Source organism: Phacochoerus africanus, chromosome 9 (genome assembly GCF_016906955.1).
Source record: "Phacochoerus africanus isolate WHEZ1 chromosome 9, ROS_Pafr_v1, whole genome shotgun sequence".
Taxonomy (NCBI): Eukaryota; Metazoa; Chordata; class Mammalia; order Artiodactyla; family Suidae; genus Phacochoerus; species Phacochoerus africanus.
Window position 1 is genome coordinate 45,210,798 of NC_062552.1, and position 23,467 is coordinate 45,234,264.

A 23,467-nucleotide genomic window follows, 5' to 3' on the forward strand; every position below is an offset into this window, starting at 1 on the left:
GATTCTCTTCCCTTGGCACTCCCTCTTCAATTTCCTGGTGCACGTTTTTCTCCACTCCGTGACAAATACAGATGGAAATCAGAGCTGGTGTGCTTTTCCTCTGCTCCTCTGCCTTTAGACTCTGTCATTCTCTCACTCCAGCTCTGTGTCTTTCAAGAGAAGGAATTGCTCTCACAAGGTCTAGTCTCCCATGCCCAGCGGATTTATATTTTTTCCTGGGATAATCTATAGGAAGCGTTTAGTCACACAATAGCAGCGCCTCTCTACTGGAGACTTGTATCTCAGAAATAAGGTGTGTCCCTCTCCCTGACCGAGGGTTTCTCCCCACATTGTGTATGTCAAACTAACACAGGGCACCTAGACGTGGAACCGTTCTTGAAGAACTTCCATAGATTAAATCGTGCTTGCTTCTGGTACCAAGAGATCAAGAGGAAATGCAATGTAAAGGCACCAGATGCATGGGTGACTTCGAACCACCTCTGAGTGGTTCACTCTTAACTTTTATTTAATTCTTTGTGTATGACAGTGATACACAGGCCTGGAAGGATGTGCTGAAAAGATGGGAAGGAAGGCTTAGTAACAGTGGTCTTCTCTCTTTGGAGCATGTGTCTCTTTCTTTTCTTCTGTCATCTTTACTTCTGCAAGCAGCAATAAGTTGCAGGTCTCATGCAGTAAGCAATCCTAATTTCACCCTCACGGCACTCAAGTTTACACCGACCGTTGCCCCTTCTGCACTCTCTCCTCAAATCCAAGCCACCATACTGAGGATATCTCTTTCTGGCTGTAAGAAGGAAACAACGACTGGAATTAGCAATCTAGCTGTCACACCTCCGTATTTTAACAGGAGAAAAGCTGAAAAGCTGAGAAGCAAAAGATCATAGAGCAGGGCAAAAGAAAAACCCCCCTTCTAATTTATGACCATGAGAATTTGACGGAGGAACGTTGAAGTGGATGGACTGTTCTTTGAAGCAAGGTCAGTCCTGGAAATTAGAAAGTGTCTTGGACTGAAGACTTGGAAAGTGCCAGCTTGCTTCCTCACAAGGGACCGGATAGCAACTGAAAGCTTGTTCTCAAAGTTGACAATGAGAGAAGTCCATGTAGTTTATCTTCTGCTCTCACACGCATTGTTTAGACTGAAGGTTGTGCTTTCTGAGCTCTCTTTTAAGAGCTTTTTACTGCAGCCTGATGTTACTTTTCTTTAATGTCAGGAGAGGGAATGTTAGGCAATTTATCTAAATTCCTACAACAATATTCTGAGATTGACTTCCCCCAAAGAAACAAACTAACTTAGAATATGTTTGAGGACAGCATTGCTTTAAAAAAAGAGTGAGAGGACAACATTGCTTTAAAAAAAGAGTGAGAGAATGACCGGACTATGGGGCCATTTTTGGCCACTGCATGATTTTTAAAGTTACTAAGTAGTCCCAGCTCCATCTTGTAGTTTTGAGACGGACTCTCACTAGAAACTGATTATTTAGGATAGTTGGAGATGCTCAGGGAATTGAGGGATGTTGGATAGACAGGCTGTAAGATCCATTCTAAACCAAATCTATTTTAATTTCGTATTTCACATTATGTGCTGACCTATAAAGAAGATCCTTATTTTGGAGTCTTTTATAATATAAACATCGCTTTGGATAAGCACTCACTTTATGATACAGTGAGATTAAGAAAAACTAAAGTGGGAGAATTCTAAATTCTGCAGTGGCTCACCAAAAGGCAGACTCAAATATTTTATATATATTCATGGTATGAAAGCAAATAAATCTTGGCCACTAGTTTCTGCTATCCGTTAAGATTTGAGGTCCAATAATTCCTTTAAAGATCAGGTCTTTTTGCCTAAGTATTCTGTCTCCATTTCCAACAGTGGGTGTGAGTAGCCAAAAAATAGTTGACTCTGCACACTTTAAATGCTAACTTCTAAATATCATTATTTATTTGGCAATTTTTAAGGAGTTACTATCATCAAGCCCATATATGATTTGCCAATGGTAGAAACCTGAATTAACACTCACTTTCTACCAGAGTTCTGTCACATTTGATACCATTGTCCAATAACCACCCTAAATAGACCTCACCCCTTTCTTATTCCTTCTTGGTCTTATTTCATTTTCTAAAAATACTATTTTCTTCTTTCTCTTCAATCTGACCTCTAAATATGAATATTCTTCAAGCCTATGTGTTTGGATCATGAATACTCATCTTTGCAAGCATTCATCCACTCATGCAACTATTAAGTCCATTTCTTGCCAAACTCTGTGACAGTCTGGAGGGCAGGGTTTGTTACTATAAGTGCTATGGATCTTTTGGGGTGGTTCTTTGCTGTGGGATGTGATTCTATTCAGTTAAAGGTATTTAGCAGCCTCCCTGGTCTCTACTCATTAGATGCCAATAGTACTAGTTGTGACAAATTAAAAGGTCTCCAGATTGCCTAATGTCCCCTTGAGGACAAAGGTTCCTCTTATTGAAAACCACTGTTCTAAGCATGCTGTGATAAGCCAAACATATACCATCTGTATCCTCAGATACACTGTTCAAATCCTATCTTCTCTCTGAAATCTCTGCTGATCACTTGCAAGAAAATCGTCTCTCCATCACTCTCACAAAGTACTTCACAGTATCATTCATATAACATCAATAACATTTTCACATGTTAGGGAATTAAAATATTTAAACAATATATACAACTCTACCTAATGTATAAGTTAAAAATGGGCACACTATCTCCTAAACTATCTCTTCAACCCATAGTTTCTTTTTATTCTCCCTGACTTGCTATTTTACTCCTTAGGCTCCCATTCACCTTCTTAGAAATGGGGGAAAAATCATGACTACCCTTTCAGCACAAAACTATACTCTTCTATATCCAAAGTACAGGTCAGACTTAAAAAAAAAGTGGTTGGCGATAACACAGTTTTCAATTTGAGAGACAGAGTAAAACAATAGGTAGGATTGAAAAAATATTTCCTTTCAAGACACTGGGTACCTTTACAACCTCTAAAAAATGAAGAGGAAAACTCAGTGGCTTCACTGGAAATTTCCCTGCATAGAAAATATAAGGACTTTTATCCAGACACCTTTGTATCTGTAACTGTCTAAAGGAGTTTTTGTACGAAGACTGAGTAAGAGCTTTCACTATATGAAGGTAAAATTTAGAAAAATAGCTGAGGAACTCTTAGGAGTCACATAGAAAACATTTACTATTATCCAGTTTTGTTCAACCACCATATGCTGGAGAACTACAAAATGAAAGACAAGATTCTTATTGCTTCAGTATTTTCTAAGGTGTCTGCAATTCATAGATGCCTTTTCTAATTTTGTGAAGAAAATGTGCATCTTGACATATTTCTTTTACTTTTGTATATTTTTATCTCTAATGCTAGGAATTTTCTGAAAGTTTGGTATATGCATGATTAACAAGAACAATGGCTTCACTTTGAATACGCACACACACACACACACACACACACACACACACACAGTCCATAATACTGATGTTATAATCTATGCTACTGTATCCCCCAAGTGGTTGATAATTTCTAAATCTACAAAATCCATAATTTTTAAATTTGTTGATAAATTCATGAATAACATTACTCATTAGGGGCACCTGATATAGATGTTATAAGGAAAAAATAAATTATTAAACATAGAAACACTTGACATAGTGATCTATTAATGCTAGCTATTATTGAAATTAAAAGAAAAAACTAAAAAAAAAGGTTTATCACATTTTAAAATCTATATGAATCTGTGTAGAATTTCCTTTTGGCATTTTCTAGGTCTGGGGAAAAAAAAATCCAGAGATCATTTTCCAACAATTTTTGAATGGAGAGACAGGAAGTTATTTTTAAGTTAAATTAACAATTAACTATTATTTTGTTACTTCATCGATGTTTGGCCCCTCTGTAGAATTTTATCTACTTGCAACCTTTAAGTGATAACTTAGATTATTATGTGGAACAATTTAGATGGTCATTATGGATTTTATAACATGAAAGAATAAGTTAGTTCATTCACCTATGCCTCTCTTATGATTTCCATTTCTCCTAAACCTGTCATCCAGGTACTATGGGAGGAATATTTTTCTGAGAGTTAGTGAATTGAACCTAATTTCAGGGCCAGTATTATGAATTGGGCATACTTGAGCTCACTCTTTCACCTGAAACTCTTTAAGAAGAAGGAAGTAGACCCAATGATCTCTCCATCTCTAAAACTTATTACTTTATTTCTGAACAAGTCATACTTACATATAGTTCAGGAGAAGAGAATCTCATTACATACCTGATATGAAGAGCTAATCCTTGAGGGGGAAAATCTCATGAAAAATATAGCTCATGGGCAATTATTACACTCAACATTCATGTGATCTGTAGCTCTTAAAGACAGAAGGGCAGCAACCAGACATATTTAAAGAAAGGTCAGCAAGGGACATGATCTGCTTGTAGTACCAAGGACAGAATATTAAGAAAGTCTTCCCAAACTGGAAGTAGCACATTGGCATAGATTAAAAAGAAGGAAAAGATAAATACATCGCTAACACTGAGCCACCTATCACTTACCAGTCAATTATACAAAAGAATATTTTTTTTTTCCAGCAAGAATTGATGGTAGCTAAGTGTTTCAGAATGAAGATGATGAGACTAATGTACTGATCTGCAGATGCTTTATATTTTTTATTTTGAAATAGTTTGAGACTTACAGAAGAGTTGCAAAGATAATAGAGGCCAATTTCCCCTTATGGTACCATTTCACCTAACTGTGGTACATTGATCAAAACTAAAAAATTAATATTGCTGTAATATCATTAACATTACAGTGTTACAATAAATGCTACAAGCTTAATTCACATTTCACCAGTTTTCCCTCTATTATCTTTTTTTTTCCTTTCCTGTTTCAGGGATCAATCCAGAGTACCTCATTGCATTTAGCATAAAAACCTTTTAATCCCTATGTTACTACCATATTTTAACAAGAAAAAATTGATGCCTTCTCAAATTCATTAGCACGAGTATGCCCATAAACATTTCCATGTTACCTGGTAAAATTGTGACCCAAAAGAGCAGAATAAAGAAAAAGAGATGAATCTTCATGGTAGAGAGTTTCCTAGGGGAAAAAAGTGCCAATAGATTTTCTTTTTCAAGTCAGGTGTTGTCAAATAAGGAAACAGAGAAAGCTTTTATTTATAGATTCTCTTGGGAAGTGGTTTTAACTACTGAGGCTTATCAATAGCAAGAACATTTGTATGCTTGGTTGAATAGTGCTATGTTCAAAGAACAGAGTCACAAAAATTATTATCATTTTTTTTCATAAAAGTAAAGCCTGCTTGTGTTACCTTAAATAGACTCTCATGAAAACCCAGTCTTTAAGGGACTTGAAAGGGATATGTGTTTGGACTGCTAAAACATCCAGGTAAAAATGTTATGGTAATACAAATCCTTTATAACATGTTACATAATTGTAAATATTTTATGCTCTTTGTATTAAATTAGTGACCATCTGAATCATAAGATAGTGCAGCTAAAACTTCCACTGATATCACCTGTGTTTACAGGTGAAATCAATGAGAACTAGGGGTGGGACAGTTGAATGATTTATTTCAATTCACATAATTTATTATTATTTAAGTTAACATCATTCTGGCATCACTATGAGTATAGGAGATTAAACAATATGTTTTAAAATATGACTTATGAATTTCCTATGTCATCTGATTTCACAATTCTAGCACCAATGTTTTTAATTCTGTTTGTGGAACTGGAAATGATTTCTGATCCAATTTGCACACTGCCCAAGACAATTATTTCAGATACATGAGGAAGAGCTGGAAGTATTACATGGCACCCAGAACAATTCATCACTTCTCTGCCACTACAGAGTCAAGAGAGTTTATAGGATAATCATTCTTAAACTTTAGCTACATCAAAATCCCCAAAGGATTTGTGAAAAACATTGTAAGACCCCACCTCAGCATTTCCAGAACATGTCCAGAATACTCAGAACACGTCCAGTACTAACTCTAGTAGGTCTAGAACAGAGCCTGACAGACGCATTTTTAATGATTCTGTTATGCTAGTCTGCTAAAAGGCCTATTACTCTAGGAAACCTGATGTTTTTTATTGCTATAAAATATCAGAAAAGTGAATCACAGAGTCGCAGAATCTGCCATAGTTTAGTAAAGAATGTGAAGCCGCTTAGCTATTCTAGTAAAATACTCTCAGGTTATAGGTAAGGAAAGTGAGATCAATCTACTTGCCTAACAATTATTATCCTTAAAAAAATAATCAGCAAATAGCAGAAGATCAATTTAAGATGTCACTGTGTAATAGTTGTTCAACAAATATCCATTGAACCTTAAAATTTGCTAAGTCAGAATTTGCTACAAGCTGATGGTATATTAGAGAAAAAAAAAATCCCAGAGTTTATATATTATCCTGGAAGGTGACATCAACCAAAGTGGTGAGATAAAGACCTCTGATAATATGCCCCTTCATGAAAACAGTGGAAAAAAACAGACAGTGAAAATTGGCAGATTTTACTTTTTCAGAGCTCTGGAAACATTAACCAAAGGCTTGCAATAACTCAGAGAGTACTAATTCAAGAACAAAGGCTCAATCTCTGTAAGAAGAGTAAATTCTGTGATATTTTAACATAACCTAATACCATCCCCTACTCCTCAGCTCAGCAGGTAAATAGTAATCCACATTCACAGTACCACATGGAGTGGAGCAGAACATGGCTAGAGCTCTTCAGATTCTCATTCCCTAACGACAGTCATTATTTAACCTGCCAGGTGATTTCCTTGACGATCCCAATTGAAAGGAGTCTATTTTTCCTGAGTCAGAACACGTCCAGTACTAAAGATAGTCCTAGGGGAAAAACATTCACAGGAGAATGTTTAGTCACTCTGCCTGAAGCTATGGTTAACAGTTGGGGCAAAAAAAACATTAATCAAAAAGTTTGGAAGGAAAGTTGAAGAATAAGATTTTTAAAATTTCATACACTTAAATCTAGGCACCATAATTAACTGACCACAAAGATTATAAAATAGAGGTTTCAGTGGCCCCACAAAACTAAGAATGTAGACTATAGATAATAAGTTCAGAAAAGTCACTTATAAAACAAACCATTTCAATAAGCAGCACCACCAACAAACCTTTGTTGAGGAAAGAATCTGATTTCCAAAGTTGCAACATTATAGTATTTGAATGTTCTGTTTTAAACAAAAAATTATAAGGCAAGCAAAAAAAAAAAAAAAAAAAGAAAAGTAGGCACAGTAAAATTATAAATGAAGTGAGACTTTCCCTGAGGAAGTCCAGACATTGGATTTACTAGGCAATGACTTTAAGTCAGCTATTTTAAGTATGCTCAAAGAGCTAGGTTAAATCATGTCTAAAAAATTAAAGGAAAGTATAAATACAACATCTCATCAAATAGAGAATGTCAACAAAGAGGTAGAAAATGTTAAAAATGGAACAGTAGAGGTGAAACGTACACAAACTGAAATAAAAATTCACTAGAGGGGTTCAACAGTTGACTAGAGTAGGAAGAAACATGAATCAAGAAAACTTGAAGATATATCCATTGAAGCAACATGATTTGAAAAATACAAAGGAGGAAAATATGCACACGGTCTCAGAGATTTGTGGGATACCATCCATCATGCCAATGTAGACATAATACTAGTCCCAGGTAAAAGGAGAAATAGAGAAGGGGGCAGAAAGAATATTTGAAGAAATAGTGGACAAGAAACATCCCAAATATGATTATAAACATCTCCTATTCAAGAAACTCAATAAATTCCAAGTAGGAAAGATCAAGGTAACACACACCTAGAAACATCATAGTTTCAATTTTCAAATGCCTAAGGACAAAGACAATCTTGAAAGCAGTGGATGAATAATTACTTGTCACTTACAGAGAATCAGGAATAAGATTAACAGCTGATTTCTCATCAGAAATAATGCAAACCAGAGGGCAGTAAGATGTCATACTTAAAGTGCTAAAAGGAAAAAAAAACCCTCTGTAAACTAAGAATTCTGTATCTGCCCAAATCATTCTTCAAAAATAAAGAAATAAGACTTTCCTGAATAAGCAAGTCTGAGAGAGCTCATTGCTAAATGACATGCTCTACTAAAAATACTAAATACAGTCTTAGTGGCTAACATGAAAGCACATTAAACAGTAACTGGAAAAAACATAAAGAAGTAAAGAATATCAGTAAAGGTAATTATATGTTATATCGGAAAAAATAAAAGTATAATGTATTTTTGTCTGTAACTCCATATTAGAATATGATTTAAAAGAAAACTGAATAAAGCAATAATCATAAGCCTACATTTAAGGACACAGAATATATAACTTGTGACCATAGCAGCACAAAGATGAGGAGATGAAGCTATATCAGAGTAAAGGTTTGTATAATATTGAGCTTAAGTTGGTATTAATACAAACTAGATTCTTTTGGTATGTTAATTGTAATTTCCCCTGCAACCTCTAAAAAAGAAATACCAAAAGAAACAACCAGATAAATAAAATAGTAACACCAGCAAATAGCTACTTCAGAAAAAAGAAGGCAGTAAGAGAGGAACTGAGGGACAAGAAACACTTAAAACATATTAAAACAAATGGCAAAATAGCAGAAATAATTACCCATCAGTAATTAGACTAAATATAAACAGATTATCTCTACCACTAAAAAGCAGAGGTTATAAAAATGATTATTTTTGATGATACAAGACTCACTTAAATTTCAAAATCACAAATATGTTGTAAGTGAAAGAATATAAAAAGCTATCCCATGCACGTAGTAGCTAATATTGATCTGAAATTGACTGTCCTAATAACAGACAAAATGGTCTTTAAAACATAAATTGTTACTAGAGACAAAGAAGGACAGTACATAATGAAAACAGGCCAATCCATCAAGAAAATTATAAGCATTTATATACCTAACATGAGACTCAAAATATATGAAAGAAAATATGACAGACTTTAAGGAAGAAATAAACAAATAAAAATTATAGTTGGAGAAATTAATGTCTCGTTTTGACAATGGATATAACAACCAGACAGGTCAGTAGGAAACAAATATTAAACAGTACTATAACTAACTAGACCTATTAATTAACTAAATACATAGGTCTGCTAACTAGATCAGTAGAACACACCACTGATCAAAAGCAGAATATAAAAATAAAAAGCCGGAGTTCCCGTGGTGGCCAGTGGTTAACGAATCCGACTAGGAACCATGAGGTTGCGGGTTTGGTCCCTGCCCTTGCTCAGTGGGTTAACGATCCCGCTTTGCTGTGAGCTGTGGTGCAGGTTGCAGACGCGGCTCGGATCCCGCGTTGCTGTGGCTCTGGCGTAGGCCGGTGGCTACAGCTCCGATTCAACCCCTAGCCTGGGAACCTCCATATGCCACAGGAGCGGCCCAAGAAATAACTAAAAAGACAAAAAATAAATAAATAAATAAATAAAATTAAAAATAAATAAAAAATAAAAAGCCCGAAAGCCAAAAATATTTACTAACACTCTGTCAAGTCCTGACTTGATCTTTTGCGTTAATACTAGAGTACTTTCAAGAGAGAAAATGGCAGCATACTCCAAGAGTATAACACTGATTCTTATCTCTTTATCTTTCCACCTGATTTTTCCCTCTTTCGTTCTTCTCGGTCTTTTCGTTTGTTTTGGTTTTTTTGCTTTTTAGGGCTGACTCTGGAAATTCCCAGGCTGGGGGTCAAGTCAGAGCTACAGCTACAAGCCTATGCCACAGCCACAGTAAGGTGGGATCTGAGCTGCATCTGTGATCTACACCACAGCTCACACTATGTCGGATTGGTAACCCACTAAGTGAGGCCAGGGATAGAACCTGCATCCTCAACTATAGTTGAATAGCTTTTATGAACATAGATCTAAAAATCCTCAATAATGTTAGCAAATCAAATCCAACACTGTATAAAATATTGTACACTGTGACCAAGAGGGATTTATCCTAGATATGCAAGACTGGTTCAATATTCAAAAATCAATTAATGTAATCCATTACATCAATAGGCTGCAAAAGAAAAATCATTTGATCATATCAATAGATACGTATTTATATCAATAGAAAAAGTATTTGACAAAATCTAGCATCTATTCATGATGAAACTCCCAGTAAACTAGGAATTGAGGGGCACTTTCTCAACTTGATAAAGAATATCACATCTGCAAAATTCCTGCAACTAGCACCACACTTGGTGAGAAACTAGCATCTTTTCCATCAATATCAGGTACAAGGCAAGGATGTCTCCTCTCACCACTCCTTTTTATTGTTATTATTATTTGCCTTTTTAGGGTCCCACCCACAGCATACGGAATTTCCCAGGCTAGGGGTTTAATCAGACCTGCAGCTTCTGGCCTACACCACAGCCACAGCAATGCCAGATCCACCAGGTCTGTGACCTACACTACAGGTCATGGCAATCCTTAACTTAATGAGGAGGACAGAGATTGAACCCGCATCTTCATGGATACTGAATTGAGCCACAGGAACACCTCACCACTCGTTTTTAACATATACCAGAAGTTCTAGCAAATGCAACAAGACAAGAAAAGGAAATAAAAGGTATACAGATTGGGAAGAAAGAAATAAAATTATCTTTGTTTGCAAATGATATGATTATCTATGGAGAAAATCTGAATGAATCCAAAAACAAAATAAAACAAAACCCTCCTGGAACTAATAGGATGCTATAGCAAGGTTGTAGGATACAAATTTAAATATACAAAAAAATCAATCACTTTCCTATATGCCAACAATGAGAAGTGGAATTTAATCAATCAATCAATTAATATGGCAGCATATAAAGTTCCTAGGCCAGAGATTGAATCCAAGCTGCAGCTGCAGCCTATGCTGCAGCAAAGTGGCAATGCTGAATCCTTTAACCCACTGCCCCAGGCTGGGGATCAAATCCATGCCTCCACCGTGACCTGAGCTACTGGAATTGGATCTTTAACTGACTGCACCATATTGGGAATTCCAAGAGGTGGAATTTTAAATTAAAAACACAATACCATTTTATATTGGCACCTGAAACATGTAATACTTTGTTATAAAACCCAACAAAATATGTAAAACCATTTATTAGAAAAGTTACAAACCTCATAAATGAAATTAAAGAACTAAATAAATGGAGAAAAATTCCATGTTCATGGATAGAAACACTCATTTTTATCTAGAGATCAGTGCCTCCCTATTTGTTCTATAGATTCAATGCAATCCCCATCAAAATCCCAATAAGTTATTTTGTGTATATCTACAATCTGATTCTAAAGTTTATATGGAGAGGGAAAAGACACAATAACCAAGAGAATATTGAAGAAAAGCAAAGATGGAGGAATGACATGACCTGACTTCAAGACTTACTGCAATGAGTAAGCAAGCCAGGGGTGGTGTTGGCTAAAGAATGGCAAATAGATGAATGGAATGGGGCACCCACAAATAGGCCCACATAGATATAGTTAACTTATCTCTGACAAAGGAGCAAAGACAATACATTGGAGCAAAGATAATCTTTCCAACAAGTGGTGCTGGGCCAACAGGATATCTACATCCCGCCCCTCCCCCCAAAAAAGAATCTAGACACTGGCCACTAAAATTGACCAAAAATGGACCTAAAAATGGAACTGAATGTAAGACACAAAACTATAAAACTGGAAGATAACCATAAAAGAAAACCTAGATGACCTTGGATATAGTGATGATTAGTTACATATAAAACCAAAGGCATGATCCATGAAAGAAATAATAAGCCGAACTTCATTAACCTGGGAAAACAACAGCCCTGTGAAAGACAACATTAGGGGAATAAGGAGACAAGGCAGAGACTAGGAGGAACTATTTGTAAAAGACACATTAATTCAAAATATACAAAGATACTCAATATTTATGTTTATTATATTTATATAATCATAACTTCTATAAATAGAATATATGTGTGCATGTATACATATATTCTATTATTTTTCCCAGAGTTAAGTACATGAAAGCAAACATACTAAAACTCTAATAATCAAAATGATACAATTAGGTGATTATATGAGGGAATATCTTAAAAAACAAGACAAAATTAAAAGATTAATCACAACACTTCAGAGTTGTTGGGATTGGTGTTATTATTATTACCATAGGCCTCAGAGACTTATCTTCTCTTTCTCCCTTAGTTTCCCTCTATACTACCATTTGGGATTATTTTTCCCAAGAGACTGGCTATGCCCTTGAACTATATTTAAGAATTCTGTCAATAAACTGAAGAAAAGCATAGTTAATATGAGAAAGCTACAAGGGCTCCATAATCCTTCAAAGCTCTTGCAATCATTTGTACTAGTTTAGGGATAACATATTTTCTATCTCTCATAAACTCTCCCCTCTTGACTCTTCTCAAAGAATGCTTGATAAACATCACCAATCACTGACAACATGCTTTTCACACTAAGTGTAGAATTGTCCCCGGAATCTCATTTAACACAGTAGTCCCATCACGCACTTCTCTCCATTCTGCTGCTATTCCCAAGTTCAAAGCTCTATCCTATTCCAACTCTTTCTTCCAAGAAGGCACAATGTTCATGAATGGCTCTGGCTGAAAAAACTTTTATTTAATTCTTTATTTTTTAGAGACAGTTATGAACAGAAATACTAGGCTGTGAAGGAAATAGTAGAAGTAATTAGAAGCTAGTTCATGTGGTCTTCTTTCTGTGAATTGCTCTCTTCAATTACTTCTTAGAGTCACATTCTCTCATGCAGCAAAGAGTTGTTGGCCTTTCACAATATATAATCCTAAATTCTTTTTCACCACATTTATTTTTACATCGACCACCAAGCATTGTACATGCTAGTCTCCTATTAAGAGCAACAGTATGCTCTTTTCTTTTTGCTGAAAAAAAAAAAAGAAAGAATGGGAAGAATTAATAATCCAGGTAGGAAATGCATAAATTTAAAAGACAAAGAAGCACGGACCACAGAAGGAAGAAAAACGAAAGGGGTTCTTTTAATTTATTTTTTCTTTGAAATCTTTCTTCTCTAATTCTACTAGAGCAAATCAAGAAAATCAGTGCACATCTGATTCCTAAGGTAGATGAGCTATGTCTACACATTTCAACTGATTAGGCATTGACTCAATAAGGGACTCTTGGACAACTTGCAATTTATTGAAACCTTCTGTTTGTCTTGCTCATTCTCCAGAGCCATTGAATATGAATGATCCAATCTCCATCTTCTTCATCTATCCTCATTTATTATTCATGCTTATTCCTGCTCTATGGTGAATATTTTCTTCCTCCATAAAATTTCATTGTTCATTGTAACCTGACTTCAGCAGCTCTAAAATACTGAAAAATACTCTTTTATTAAGTCTTAACTGCTCTTGTATCTGGACCCCACCCTCAACCCCAATAGAAGTTCTGGTTAAAAAATAGACACTTTGGGAGATTAGTATGATGGATAGGAAATGAACAGAGGGATGAGCATAGTAAACACTTCAGGAAAGCTTTTAATTTTTTAATGCTACTTTCCCTTCTTTCTCTTTCACACTAAGGTTTCTGAAGCTATAGAAAGTTTAAAAAATGTTTACAGTCTCACTTTGCACTGTAATTTATTTGATGTAACTAAAAACAATCATGAGGAGTGAGGTAAGGATTTGGACATCTGGTATCTCTGTCACTCACAAAAGGTTTTCCATTTATTTCCTGTACCCTTACAGGAAAAATAGAAACTATAAATAAATTATGTAGATCAATATTTTTGCCATATTTCATAAAGTTTGGAAAGCTGTGTTTCCATTTTCATTTGTCTCAAGGTATTTCCTGTTTTCTTCTTTGATTTCTTCATTGACTGGGTTATTTTTTAGTTTCATGTTGTTTAATATGCACGTTTATGTTTTCCTATTTTTCTTTCTGTAATTGATTTCTGCATAGTTGAAAAAATACTTGATATAATTCATATCCTCTGAAATTTGTTGAGGTTTGTTTTGTGATTTGGCATATCATCTACCCTGAAGAATGTTCCATGTACACTTGAAAAAAATGTGTACTCTGCTGGTTTGGGATGGGATGTCTTAAGATAGCTGCTAAGTCCAAGGGGTCTACTGTGTCATTTAATACAAGTGTTGCCTTATTGATTTTCTGTCTGGAAGATCTGTCCATTGATGGAAATGAGGTTTAGAGCCTCCTACTATTATTGCGTTATTGTTAATTTCTCCCTTTATGTCTGTTAATATTTGCCTTGTCTATTTAGGTGGTCCTGTACTGGGTGCATATATGCTGAGTGTAATATTCTCTTCCTCTATTGATTCCTTTATATAATTCTTTTCTTGTCTTTTGTTATAGCGTTGGTTTTGTAGTCTATGATATGAGTATTCCTAGCCCTGCTTTCTTGTCATTTTGTTTATATGAAACATCATTTTTCATCCCCTCACTGGAAAGTGAATCTTAAATCTATGTGTGTCTTAAGTGCTGAAGTGAGTCTTTTGTAGGCAGCATACAGATGATCTTGGGAGTTTTGTTTTTGTTTTATCCAATAAGTCATCCTATACCTTTTGATTGGAGCATTTAGTCCATTGATATTTAAAGTAATTCTTGAAAGGAATGTACTTATTGCCATTTTAGTACTTTGTTTTTGCAGTTCATCTCCGTTTTCTTCTTCTTTTTATTTCTTCCTTTGTGGTTTGATTATTTTCTTTAGTGGTATGTTTGTACTCCTTTCTTTTGGGTTTTTGTGTATCTATTGGAGGTTTTTGATTTGTGGTTACAACGAGGTTCATCTATGTTGATGCATACCTATATCTACTTATTTTAAATTGACAGTCATTTATGTTCAAACACACTGTAAAAGACTGATTTTTTTAGTCTCCTCCCCCATACTTTATTTATTTTTTTTTAGCCTTTTAAGGGCCTTTTGTTTTTTATTTATTTTTTATTACTCAATTAATTTATCACATCTGTAGTTGTATAATGATCATCACAATCCAATTTCACAGGATTTCCATCCCACAACCCAAGCACATCCCCCCATCCCCCAAACTGTCTCCTCTGGAGACCATAAGTTTTTCAATGTCTGTGAGTCAGCATCTGTTCTGCAAAAAAGTTCAGTCTGTCCTTTTTTTCAGATTCCACATGTCAGTGAAAGCGTTTGATGTTGGTGTCTCATTGTATGACTGACTTCACTTAGCATGATAATTTCTAGGTCCATCCACGTTGCTAAAAATGCTGGTATTTTGTTCATTTTAATGGCTGAGTAATATTCCATTGTGTATATGTACCACATCTTCTTCTGTCAATGGACATTTAGGTTGTTTCCATGTCTTGGCTATTGAAAATAGTGCTGCAGTGAACATTTGATGTCATATTTTATATCTTCATGTTTGTCCCATAGCTGTTCATTTTAATTATAGTTGCTTTTACAATTTTATGTTTTTTTAATCTTCATGCTAATTTACATCAGTGGTTGATTCTTAGCCCTCACAATACATATGCCTTCCCTAGTGGTATTTTCCTTTTCTTATAGATTCTTACTTCTTTTCCACTTAGAGAAAACTTTTTAACATTTTGTTTAGGTAGTTTTAATATTGATGTACTCTTCTAATATTCGCTTATGTGAGAAGTTCTTTATCTCTTCTTCAATTCTAAATGATAATCTTGTTGGATAGTATCCTAGATTGCAGCTTTTTCCCTTTCAGCTCTTTAAATGTATCACCACTCTCTTCTGTCCTGAAAAGTGTCTGAAGAAAAATCAGTTGATAGCCTTATGGGACTTCTCATGTATGTATATGACTCTTTGCTTTTTCTTGTTGCCTTTAGAATTTTGTTTGTTTATGAACCACAGACATTTATTTCTCAGTGTTCTGGAGGCTAGAAGCTGAAGATGAAGGCACTAGCAGATTTGGTGTCTGGTGAGAAATCCACTTCCCGTGCCTCCTATACTTGGATATCTGTTTCCTTCTTCAGGTTTTGGATTTTTTTTTTTTTTGTCTTGGCCCCACCTATGGCATATGGAAGTTCCTGGGCCAAGAATAGAATCCAAGTCTTAGCTGTGACCTATGCCACAGCTGTGGCAATGCCAGATCCTTTACCTACTGCACCACAGCAGGAACTCTTGGGAGGTTTTTAACTGTAACACTTTCAATCTACTTTTCTCTCTCTTCTCCTTCTGGAACCCCCATAATGAGAATGTTGTTATGCTTGATATTATCCCAACAATATCTTTTCTTTCTTTCTTTTTTTCTTTCTTTCTTCCTTCCTTCCTTCCTTTCTTTCTTGCTTGCTTGCTTGCTTGCTTGCTTGCTTGTCTTCTTAGGGGCCCACACATGGCATATGGAAGTTCCCAGCCTAGGGCTTGAATCAGAGCCACAGCCACAGCAATCCTGGATCCAAGCCATATCTGTGACCTATATCACAACTCACAGAAACTCTGGATCCTTAACCCTCTGAGCAAGGCCAGGGATTGAACCTGCATCCTCATGGATGCTAGTCAGATTCATTTCCACTGAGCTATGATGGGAACTCCTTCCAAAGATATCTTAAACTGTTCTCATTTTTTAAAAACTTGCTTTTCTTTCTGTTGTTCTGAATGGGTGATTTTCATTATTCATTAGTCTCCAGATCTTTCATGCATTATTTTATACCACTTAGTTTGCTATTTATTCCCTCTAGTATACTTTTTACTTCAGTTATTAAATTCATTTATGATTGCACCTTTTAAATATTTTCTAGTTCCTTGTTAAAACTCTTACTGTGTTCATCTATTCTTTTTTCTAATTCAGTTTTCATTCTCATTATTAACATCTTGAAATCTTTATCTGGTAAATTGTTTATTTCTGTTATCTATTTTTTCATGCATTTTCTCTTTCCCTTTGGCTTGAGACCAGTTCCTCCCCCCTCTCATTTTGCTTAACTTTCTCTACCTCTATGAGTTTTGGTAAAATAGTTACCTATTGCGGTCTTGAAGGGGTGTCCTTATATGGCAGTATCCCTATACGGTTTATTTGTGCTCAGTGTCTTTGCTTGAAGAGCTAGACTTGATGTAGGTGAAAATCACATCTTTCCTCAGCATTCACCTTGAGAGGTGGTGGGGCTGGTGATGGAGGAGCTAGAACTGCTGCCAGGTGTGAGGTGGAACTTTCTCTCAGTGCTAGTCACTGCCCTATTAGGGTCAAGGTCAGATCCCAAGTTTCTAGGGCTAGAGCCCTGAGGATCATGTCTAAACTGGCTCCATTTCCTTTAAATGTATGCTTTCCACATTCCCAGCCCCAAAACGCTTGCCCTAGAGGATGGACGGCTGAAGCAAGAGAGACCCATGAATGCGCTCAGCTCATGTTAGGGCACAGACTGCAGGAGGTTGGCTACAGATAGAAGTCCAAGCTCCCTCCAAGGCACTATGTGTGCATGTGCCAGCAACTGTTGCCTTGCTCTGCTCAGACAGAGCCTTGGGTCTGAGTCCTCTTTATCCTTCACAGCCAATGACTCCTGTCAGCCTCTTCTACCCCCTATTGTGGAGTCACACCACAGGGCAGGTGGGACCTGTATTGGTTCTCACTGTGAATCAGGCCACAGGCTCTGGTGGACTGATTTCTGTCAAAGTTCCAAGTTGCTTCTGAGGTACTGCCAGAGAACTCACCAACAACAGCTGCCTCTGCCCCACCCAGATGCTGCCCCTGTATCCCATGGCCCAGCTCTCCCCTCCATCATGGCAGCCCTAGGTGGCATGTGCAGTGCTGTGATATGAAATAAGTGGGGCTGGAACATTCACTGCCTCAGGCTGGAAGGCACACCAGAGTGGTCACAAAAAAAGCAGGTAGCCACTAGAGCAGTCTTCAATCTGTCCTTTGCACTCTGCCTTGAGCGGAAGCCAGCATGTCACTGCACTCCTCACAAGAGGAGTCCAGGCTTCAGCAGGTCTCCAACCAGCCAAGGCGGTTGTCTTCCCTGTGTAGGACTCTAAGGCTGGGGCACCCTGTGAGTGGCTCCAAACCCTTACTCCGGAGCAGGAATCTCCACCCGTGTGTCATCTCCCTTTCCTTTTGAGCCCCCTCCCAGGGACACAGGTCTCAACTTGATCACTCTCTTCCTTTTCTACCCAGTTCCATGTCTATCTTTTTCACAGCCTTGCTTATACAGGCGTCCTTCTGTCAGTTCCCAGTTAGTTTTCAGTGAGGACTGTTCCACGTGTAAATGTACTTTTGTTGTGTTCTGGGAGGGGGTTGAGGTGGGGGATTAAGTTTCCCATCCTCCTACTCTGCCATCTGAATCCCTGAATTTCTGAAGACTGTTTCTTTGGTTCTTCTCTCTCCCTCTGTCCATGCATCTATTTATTCATTTATTTAGTGATTCAATAAATAAACTTTTATGGAGCTCTCACTATACATCAAGCACTATGGTAGGCTTTAGCAATGACATTTTGGGGAAAATAAAGTGTATAAATTAACTTGACCAAAGACTTTTTCCAAATAATGTCACAAAGTAACTCTCCTTACCCTCCCACAGAAATTTATTCATATCACTCACATGATATTTATAATATTCTAACTTGAGAAGATATTTTGATAAATGATATCATAAACCATAATTGAGATAAAGAGTAAAACAGAAGAAAAAGCCCTTTTAAAGTAAGTCTGCAAACACCCAGCCTGAACTTTTGTTGCTCAACTCCCTTTTCAAGTTCTTTTAATTACATCAGCCTTGGAATTAATAGGAGCACCTTAATTACTCTTTCTATGTAACTATAGCTTTTATCAATGATATCCAAAGGTATTACGGTTATGAACAAAGGACAGAGGTGATGAACAAAAATAAATCCTGCCAGTCGTCTGGCAAGAGGGAAACTGAGACAACAGTCTCACTCTTAAGCATAATGACACTAACAACATTTAAACAAATAATAAGGATTTTGGAAGTAATGTTTGGAGAATTTTCCCACTTAGAAATATTAAGGATATTTGTCTAGACAGAGTTCCATGAAAAATAAGTCCCCATGTCTTTAAAATCAGACTTTTTTTTCCATTTTAAACATGAAATTCAGCTTTCATAAGACTCGAAGATAAACGACAGGAAGAGTTAAGTATATTGGGACTAATGGAGAACATACTTGGGATATTTTCTTCCTTTGACTTAGAGTAATTAAAATGTGCAAGATATAACTCCATTTGTTTTATTTTACCTGTTTTATTTTCTTCTATACCATACTGTGTGTTTTCAGATGTTGTGGAAGAATTTCTTGTCTCTGAGTAAAGTTTCTCAAGCTTCCGTCTACACATGATTTTTGATGATGAATCAGAATTGCCAACAGTTTGGCCAGATCCCACTGTAAAAGAAAAAAATTACTTCAGAAGTTTAAAAAAAAATGTTTTCCAAAATGAGGATACTAATGTCTTTATCTTTGTGCCGTGGTCCATATACTCTAAGAGGTTTTAGAGAAAGATAAACAAGTAGAACCCACTTTTAGCATTGGGTTGAGTAAATAAATGATTTGGTTATTTATAAGATTACCTCACATGACTACTGAGAGGAACAATAAATTAATGTGGGCCAAGGGCAGAACAGATGATGACTAGTCAAATTACGATTATTATTAGGACAGAAAGGCATCCATGCATATTGAAATTTATGTAATTCTACATAGCTTAGAAAATTTCTAGAGGTAGAAGGAATTTTAGTGAGCATATTCTAATGAATTTTTATAAAGATGAGGCAGAAAAAATGGACTTATTTAACTTCAATCCTTGAGTTACATGGGTTAAATTTTCAATTAAAGTTTATTTACTTGTCCGCTTTGGTAAGAAACTGTAAGCTAAAAAGTTATTTATTAGAGCAGAGTACCAGTTATTTATTATGTAGTTATTTATTAGAGCAAAGTAGCAATGAGAGAATAGGATACTATAGATTTATTTTCTGGTGATTTCTGATCTCAATAATGACAGATGTCTAGGTGATTCAGGGAAAGCAGCGAGATAAAGAAGACTTTAACAGGGATTGAGTGGATGTGCAGCTAGTTTCATTATGAATATAATAAAACTTAGACTTTTAAGCATGCCATTAAACCTCAACCTCTGCTATCAATACTTTAAATGTGGAATAAATCTTTTCCAAATGTAAATTCATCCCACTTCAATTTTTTTTCAAATACATTAACATATTACATTTCATAGAATTTCGGTATTGAATAAACGCGCTTTTCAGGGATTGATGAAGTCACTGTAGCTCTATGTTCTTCCAACACCTTATGAACTTAGTGAATTAATAGTGCATGTCCTTGAAACTTATTCTAATATTTTTTCATCTACGGACTGTAAGTAATTATGATGTGGTCCTGCTAATGGTATTAATATTAGCCCTAACACACCCCCTTCATTTAGGTCTGACCCTTCTAGCAATAATAGTCCTGTTACCTGGTGGAATGAAGACACCGAAGAAGAGAAAAGTAGAGAAAAAGAGAAGGATCTTCATTGTAAATGATTTCTTAGGGGAAGACAGTCCACAGGTCTTCTGTCTTAACTCAGGCATTGTTGAAATAAGGGGGAAAAAAAAAAAAGGTTCCTTGATTACTGAGGCTTCTTGACAATAAGAACATTTCTATGCTTGGTTGAATAGTACCATGTTCAAAGATACTGTTTCTAGAAAAAGCTGATGCCTTGTCACACTAAAATGTCATCTACTAGTTCTTCTCAAGGTCAGTTTCTTTAAGAGACTTCAACAGTTACAAGATAGCGGGCATAAATTTGTAAATTCAAGTGACCAAAATAATATTGGAGTAATCACATGATATTCCAGAAGTATGTGTTTTAGATGATCTTGCATACGGTTTTCATGTCTGCAATATAAAAAAATGAGTCTTAATGTAAGGAGGAAATCAAAACAGTATTTTAGACTGAATTATCATTGAAAATATGTGGTTTTTTACATATACAAGTATTGAGTTCCAGAGTGGTCAAGGGTGTCATGATCCATATTATTTTATTTAAAATATGTCTGAACGTAAATAATGACTGTATAATAATGTGTTTGGGAATTACTGTATCTAGTTTACTTGTATCTTGAAGAAAAGACAATATCCTCAAGTCGGATTTACAGATTTTGATGAATGAACACCCCATAATAAAAAGTCAGATTTCACTTCTTTCCTTTTTTTTCCTATGTATCTTGGAGTTATTTCTGAAGTCATCCACGAGTTTTCCATGGTCTATTGTAACATATATTGGAGAAGAGCAGCTGAAACTGTTTCCTAAACCCCAAAGCAAATATTAGTAGCAATGGTCCATTGATTCTCTCTTATTGCACCCCAAAAAGGGCACTAAGAATCAGGATACAAAAGAGTTCCAGTCAGCATCAGTCATCCTTATTCTAAAGTAACAGAGATATTTGCTATTAAAACATATATAGATATTCAGAATCTGGGCAAACTGTCCTGAACAAAGCAATAATGAGATATGTCCAAAAATCATTTCCTTCCGCAACCAATTTCTTCACTATATAAAACATGAATTAAAAATGAAGAACTTCTATCGAAAGCTAAGAACTTGTGGAGAAACACGATTGAGAATTTCTCTAGCATCTGACATAGAGTAAGATCATTCAAGCTTAATCTATGTAAGATTAGTTCAACAAAACTTAATCAAATACCTACCATGTATCTATTACTGCTCTAGTTGCTATAGTATAACTATGATGAAGATAGGGTATTTGATTGGTGGATGAGGATAAGGGCTAGCTAAGTCACTGAAACTAAAATTCAAATTCTACTAAAATAACATATTGGGTACCCTCTCTGTATCAGAACTCCTGTGGATAAACAAGAAGGCAGAGAATAAAGGTCTGTCATTGATTTTCTGTTCCTTTCCCTTTGCCTTTATATGACAAATGTTTAATCATGTTACCTTCTTCCAAGGACCCAAGCCAATTAGAAATTTATTTTGGATTTTTCTTTTATCAAATCTGGAGGGGAAAAAAAAGAGCAAATTAAACATAACTGGTGATTCACGTAGGATACTTTGTAACCCAGACCTAATCCCAAGGAGAACGTGAAAACACTCCTTTTTTTTTGAAACAGAGAAGCATCATTTTCAATCTTTCACTCCGATGTCCAACATGTTAAACACATTCTATCGAATGTACATCACTAGTTAATAGAATTAAATTATTCCTTTTGACATTTATTATTTGGATATGAGAATACATATTATTGCTTTTGTTTTACAAACAAAGAATTTTAAATCCTAGACAAGGGGATGATTTGGGAATGTTTGGATTCATTGATCACCATTTGATGATCACCCCATAGCCATTCCAGATATTTAAAAACAGATCCAAAGACCTTGAAATTTAAAAAAAGACCTTGAGATAAAAAGACTTTGAGAAGTATACGCATATAAGTAGGATAAATTCCGTAACAGTTCCATAAAAGTTGTTCTTATATGTCTTCTGAGTGTAGTATTTTCCCTCCTGTAACACAAAGTTCAACAGTGAATACTGCTTATCAAAACCTTTCTAGACTAGCAATTTTGTGGATCTAAGAAGAAAAGTCTAGATGATGGAAATTAAAGCAAAACCTAGTACATTGAGTATATTTAGGAAGTTATTTTGTTATGCTTCATTTTCTCTTCACTTCAGAGAGAAGGAAAGTATCACTACAATCAGTGGTTTGGGTCTAAAATAATTAGGTTTTTCAAAAACCATACCACCTTGGAGACAAAAACACACAAAATGTATTTGCCCTCTACTAGATGAGAAACAAGGAGAATAACTTTCCTTTGGATCCTGACAATGCCTTCTTCAGGAGCAAAATCTCTCCAATTAAGTTTGCCCTTATTCCTAATTTATTTTATAATTTTTAATCACATAAAAATGAATTTTCAATCTCCCCAAATGCTTTCTGGGAAAAAAATAAGAGGAAGACAGCATATCCAACTAAGAAATCAGCTCCAAAAAGAGAATTATAAAAAGAGACGTGGAAAATTTCAAATTTTAGCTACTTGTTTCTCGGTGAACTGTGGGGCCCGAACTATGCCATTACCTCTCTCCCAAACTGAAATCTCATCCATGAAAAAAATCTCCTGCCACCCCACATGGACTTATAATTGGTAGCAGGAATGAAAAGGGTAAACTGTCTTCTTCAATCTTTCCTAATCCATCCTTTGCTTGAGGCCATCAGTTGTGGTTCTTTTTTTTCCCCATAGTTTCAAGAGTCTGGTATCCACTTCTGAGTTTTGAGTTTACATTTCAGATGTTCAAAAGCTGGTAAGGAATCAAAAGATTGCAGAAGTAGTTTTATAGACAAGGAAATATCTTAGTCCTCTGACCTGGGTTCAGAGAACAGAGATCAGTTATCTCATTTTTATAGCCCTCCAAGAGTTAATGGAATGTGGGAATGAGTAGCTTCAGCCACAGGAGTCAGTAATCTTTGCTCATGTTTGCTCTTTTGAAGTAAAAAGATTATTAA

The 23,467-nt window shown here is 35.7% G+C and overlaps 2 protein-coding genes across 2 annotated transcripts; both read right to left on the bottom strand.

Moving 5' to 3' along the window:
• Window positions 1-463: 463 nt before the first annotated feature.
• LOC125135150 (beta-defensin 110-like) lies at window positions 464-5,114 on the bottom strand. The gene is made up of 2 exons (XM_047794915.1): window positions 5,039-5,114; window positions 464-781 (listed from the first exon to the last, which is right to left on the bottom strand). Exons 1-2 carry the CDS (start codon window positions 5,091-5,093, stop codon window positions 633-635), a joined length of 204 nt encoding a protein of 67 aa, XP_047650871.1. The 5' UTR covers window positions 5,094-5,114; the 3' UTR covers window positions 464-632.
• A 7,642-nt stretch (window positions 5,115-12,756) lies between these two features.
• Window positions 12,757-20,478, bottom strand: DEFB112 (defensin beta 112). Its single transcript, XM_047797457.1, has 2 exons — window positions 20,421-20,478; window positions 12,757-12,917 (listed from the first exon to the last, which is right to left on the bottom strand). The coding sequence occupies exons 1-2, from the start codon at window positions 20,476-20,478 to the stop codon at window positions 12,757-12,759; spliced, it is 219 nt and encodes a 72-aa protein (XP_047653413.1).
• Between the last annotated feature and the right edge of the window lie 2,989 nt (window positions 20,479-23,467).

Bases quoted from the DNA above. Each gene is read 5' to 3' on its own strand.
- LOC125135150 (XM_047794915.1), bottom strand. From the start codon at position 5,093: ATGAAGATTCATCTCTTTTTCTTTATTCTGCTCTTTTGGGTCACAATT. The intron at 782-5,038 runs GTAACATGGAAA...TCCTTCTTACAG, and splicing joins TTGGGTCACAATTTTACCAG to CCAGAAAGAGATATCCTCAG.
- DEFB112 (XM_047797457.1), bottom strand. From the start codon at position 20,478: ATGAAGATCCTTCTCTTTTTCTCTACTTTTCTCTTCTTCGGTGTCTTC. The intron at 12,918-20,420 runs GTAACAGGACTA...TTTTTTTTTCAG, and splicing joins CGGTGTCTTCATTCCACCAG to CAAAAAGAAAAGAGCATACT.